This window comes from Mus pahari, chromosome 6 (genome assembly GCF_900095145.1).
Source record: "Mus pahari chromosome 6, PAHARI_EIJ_v1.1, whole genome shotgun sequence".
NCBI classification, from domain to species: Eukaryota; Metazoa; Chordata; class Mammalia; order Rodentia; family Muridae; genus Mus; species Mus pahari.
This window is the reverse complement of record NC_034595.1, coordinates 38,592,285-38,597,387: the sequence shown is the minus strand read 5'-3', so window position 1 is coordinate 38,597,387 and position 5,103 is coordinate 38,592,285. Positions and strand designations below refer to the sequence as shown.

At 44.4% G+C, this 5,103-nt stretch overlaps 1 protein-coding gene across 1 annotated transcript in view; it reads left to right on the top strand.

The window, feature by feature from the left end:
- The window catches only part of LOC115064250 (perilipin-2-like), a 28,557-nt gene extending 24,527 nt beyond the window's left edge, over nucleotides 1-4,030 (top strand). Inside the window, exon 2 of the mRNA XM_029540194.1 lies at nucleotides 3,864-4,030. Coding sequence (XP_029396054.1) covers nucleotides 3,864-3,944 — 81 coding nt within the window. The 3' untranslated portion in view covers nucleotides 3,945-4,030. The remainder of the gene's footprint in view (nucleotides 1-3,863) is intronic.
- Nucleotides 4,031-5,103: the final 1,073 nt, after the last annotated feature.

Sequence of the window (5,103 nt, the reverse complement as noted above, 5' to 3'; positions counted from 1 at the left end):
CTAAGTAGCTTTCTTAGTGCCAGAAGGTTCTGTGCAGGTGTTGTTGTTGTTGTTGTTGTTGTTGTTGTTGTTGTTGTTGTTTTGGTTGGTTGGTTGGTTGGTTGGTTGGTTGGTTGGTTGGTTTTTTGAGACAGGGTTTCTCTGTATAGCCCTGGCTGTCCTGGAACTCACTCTGTAGACCAGGCTGGCCTCAAACTCAGCAATCCGCCTGCCTCTGCCTCCCAAGTGCTGGGATTAAAGGCGTATGCCACCACGCCCGGCCCATGCCCACTTTCTATGGTGCCAGGCCTCAAACCCTGTGTTGCATGTTTAAATGCTCTACCAACTGAGCTCCATTCCTAGCCTCTCCCCATCTTCAGTGGGTTTTTTTCTCCCTCTCCTTCTGCCTACATGCAGATGTACCATTGTAAAGGTTTACTAGATCATTCTATGGCAGGAGAGCTGTTGATTGAACCCAGGGCTTTTTGTTTTATTTTGGTTTTGAGTCATGGTTTCCTTGTGTAGCAGAACTGAAACTGCAGCCTTAGCCTCTTGAGTGGTGGGATTACAGACATAAACCACCCACCCAGTAGTTTTGAAAAATACTATATGTGATAGGCTGTAGTGACACACACCTCTAATCCCAGCCTTAGGGAGGCAGAGCAGGCAGATCTCTGTGGGTTCATGGCCAGCCTGTTCTATGGAGTGAGTTCCAGGACAACCATGCCTACACAGAGAAACCCTGTCTGGGAAAACAAATCCAAATAGAACAACAACAAAAATAAAAAAAACAAAGAGAAAACAAGGTAAAGTTTTGAAAAATACCATATGCAAAGTAACTTTGGGAGGTGGCATGGTGAATGGGGTGCCACAGTGTGTATGTGGAGGTCAGAAGACAGGACAGTTTGTGGAAGTTGGTTCTTTCACCATATGAACTCCAGGGGTGGGAGGTAGGGCTGCAGACCCTGAAGTGCTTCATTTTGTCCGCTGGGCCATCTTACCAGCCCTAACATAAATTCTTTTTTTGTTGTTCTTATTTTTGTTTTTTCTTGAGACAGGGTTTCTTCACAAGTCTTGGCTGTAGACCAGGCTGGCCTCCCAGGCTTCTAATATAAATTATTAATGGGCAAGTCATGGGGGCACCTGCCTTTAATCCCAACCTTAGGGAGGCAGAGGCAGGTGGATCTCTGTGAGTTCCAGGTCAGCAAGGGCAGCATGTCCTGAGATCCTGTCTCAAAGAAAAACAACAACAACAACAACAACAACAACAACAACAACTTGTCTCGAAAAATTGATTGATTTCATGCTTGTTTATTTCATGTATACATTTAACAGTTCATAGGGAGTGGCTGGTAGGACAGATGGACATGATGGAGACACTCAGCCTCATTAAGTCTTAATGCTATGTATGCCCAAGACTGAGAGTAAAAGAGCATGCTCAGTCCATGTTGAACATTTAGGTATGCAGTCTTTGTAAAACCATGAGTGTGCATTTGCCCATATTTCTCATAAGCCGGCTTGTCTGTTTCCTTGCTTACAGATTGTTGCCAATGCCAGAGATGCTGTAACTGGGGCGAAGGATGTAGTGACGACTACCATGACTGGAGCCAAGGATTCTGTTGCCAGCACAGTCTCAGGGGTGGTGGATAAGACCAAAGGAGCAGTTACTGGCAGCGTGGAAACGACCAAGTCTGTTTTCAATGGCAGCATCAATACAGTTTTAGGAATGGTGCAGCTCGTGAACAGTCGAGTAGATAGTGCAATCACCAAATTGGAGCTGCTGGTAGACCAGTACTTCCCTCTCACTCAGAAGGAGCTGGGTAATGGTGCCTTTATGTTTAACTTTGAATCCTTTCAAAAAAAAAAGTTAATTCATTTATTTAGAGACAGGTTTCACTGGGTATCTCTGGCTGACCTGTTACTTGTAAAGCAGACTATGTTAGTCTGAAACTCACAGAGATCCATCTGTTTCTTCCTCTTGAGTACAGGGATAAGTGTGTACCACCACGCCCAACCACAAGCTACCATTAACCTTCAATCAATCAATCAATCAATCAACCAACCAATCAACAAGTCAAATTGCATTTTATCTGTGTGTGGTGTGCAAGTATGCCAGGCTGTACATGGGGGAGTCAAAGGACAAGTTGTGGGAGCTGGTTCTGTCCTTCCTGAATGTGTGTCTTAGTCACTGTTCTATTGCTGTGACAAAACACCATGACCAAGGTCACTTAAAAAGAAAGCATTTTGTTGGACTTATGGAGCAAAAGCACGTCAGCAGGAACAGCTGAGAGCCATCAGCAAGCTAGAGATGGAGAGAGCTCACTGGACGTGCTGCCCAAAATTGAATTGCCAAAGCCTTGCCCCCTAACAGACCTGATCCATCATGGCCAGGCCTCCTAATTCTTCCCATATAGTTCCAGCAACTGGGGTCCAAAGATTCAATCAAAAGGCCCTGAGGGCCATTCTCACTCAAACCATCACAATGTAGGTGCTAGGGATCAAACTCAGGTCATCAGGCTTAGTGGCAGGTGCCTCTGCCCACTTAGCCATATTGCTGCCTTTTTTTTTTTTTTTAAGGATCTTACATAACTCAGGGTAGTCTTCAACTTACTATGTCACCGAGGATAACTTTGCTTCTTGTGTCTCCACCTCCTGAGTATCATACTCTTTCTTATTTATTTATTTATTTATTTATTTATTTATTTTACTGAGCCAGGGCCTTATATAGTCTAAGTTGGCCTCAGACTCACTGGGTACATGATGCTTGCTTTGAATTCCTCATCTTCTTGTCTCCCTCTCCTAAGTGCTGTTATTACAGGTGTGTACATAGTAAGTTCTGGACCATTCAGGGTTCCATAGTGAACACATCTTATTTATTTATTTATTTATTTATTTATTTATTTATTTATGTTTTAAAAAAAGCAGGGTATTGAGGCTTATGCCTGTAATCCCAGTACTAGAGGAACAGACCAGGTGGAGAATCAAGAATTTAAAGCAAGGGACTAGACAGATGGCTCAGTGGAAGAACTTGGGGTTCCATTCTCAGGAAACACAAGGGTACTTACAACTGTCTGGAACAATAGTTCCAACACATGTGCATGTGATGCACAGATGTACATGCATGAAAAACAGTCAAAGAGACAGAATAAAAATATGTAGATCTTTAAAAATAGTTCTAAGGGATGGAGAGATGGCTGAGAAGTTAAAAATACAGGCTGCTTTTTCCAGAGGTCCTGAGTTCAATTTCCAGCAACCACATGGTGGCTCACAACCATCTATAATGAGGTCTGTGTCCTGTTCTGGTGTGCGGGCATATATGCAGGCAGAATATTGTATACCTAATAAGTAAATCATAAAAAATAGTTTTAAATGCTTCAAAACCTTTTTGATTGTATAGCAAGTTTGAGACCAGCCACAGTGGTACGATTACTGGTTGTACTTATGTGCCAGGGTCCATGTTGCTAAGAAGTGTATGCAGGTGGGAAGAAGTACGTGTAAATGTGTGTGTGTGAGTGTGTGTGTGTGTGTGTGTGTGTGTGTGTGTGTGTGTTTCAGGGTGATCAACCCAACGGTGGGCATGAGCAGTCTCAGGACATGAAGACATCTTTCTTGTGGAATCCTGAACGAAGGATCACCTATGCTTATTTTCTCTTTTTCTCTTTCCTCTGTTGTCAGAGATGGAAGCAAAAAAGGCAGAAGGATCTGATACGGTTCAGAAGCTGAGATACTGTGAACGGCTGGAGTCCCTGGCTGCCAAGCTCTGCCTGCGGGCCTATCACCAGGCTCTCAGCAGGGTTAAAGAGGCCACACAGGTCAGGAGACCAGTTCTCAGCTGCAGGAATCCTTAGATGAAGTTACAGGTTGCTTTGCCTCTCAACTGGCTGGTAGGTCCCTTTTATCCTCAGTCTACCGAGGTGGTCAAGGCCAGCCTGAAGGCCCAGCAGTCTGAGGTCAAAGCTCAGTAAACCTGTCCTTGTCACCAGTGCATGGTGTTGNGGGCCAGGTGACACCTTTTGCTGTATTGAAATTAACCTGGTAGATGGCTTTAGATTAAAAAANCAGCTTCTTAGAACACAGGTNCTCATGATGGTCATTCACAGCTCAGTCATGGTCTTGCCCCAGCTGGCCCTGGCACAGGAGTTCTTTTACCTGGCTGGTGAGTGGCGTGTGTTAGTCTTGTGAGGACCTTGCAGAACCTAAAAGTTCAGGTGTGCTTACAGTCTTGTCTGTGGCCTTTCTGGTATTATTGGCTGTAAATGTCTGTCTGTACTGAATAAAGATTCATTCATGTGGCCTCTGCTTCTGTGTGGTCTGAGCAGGCTTCATCTCTGTTTCTCTCAAGACATGTGCGTGGGCAGCCTGAGTTGTGGTTTTTCCACCTTTGGACCCAATCCAATTCACAACAGGGTAGAGCACTTTTATGTTGTTACGTATGCTTTCTGTGTTGCTTTTATTGACCTGCTTGATCTGCGTGACATTATTAAGCACATACATGGATTCCAGTTGATCTACTGGGGAGTTCATCAGGGTAGTAGCATGACAAGACAAAGTCCAATTGCAGACTTCAAACAAATTCAAAGCTAATATGAGGCAGAACACATTGTTATTGCTGCTCAGAGGGTGATAGGAGAAGATCACTTGAACCCAGGAATGAGAGACCACCCTGGGAAACAGTGAAGCCCCATACAAGGACTAAAGGGCTCAGCAAAAGGGCAGATGAGGGTGTTTGCTGCCAAGCCTGATGACTTGGGTTCAAGACCTACCCACATGATAAAGGGAGAGAACTGACTCTGAATGTGTTTCTCTGAGTTGTTGATGCATAATTGGACACACACACACACACACACACACACACACAGATACATAGAGGCCAGGGATGGTGGCACACACTTCTAATCCCTTAAGCACTCAGAAGGGAGAGGTAGGTGGATCTCTGGTCTACATATTGTGTTCTAAGTCAGCCAGGGCTACATAGAGACCCTGTGTCAAAAACAAAACACAATAAAAAAAACAGAGACTGGAAAGATGGCTCAAGGGTTAAGAACATGAGTTGGATTTAATTCCCAGCACACACATGGCAGCCCATAACTGTAACTTCAGGCCTAAGGGGATCCAACATACTTG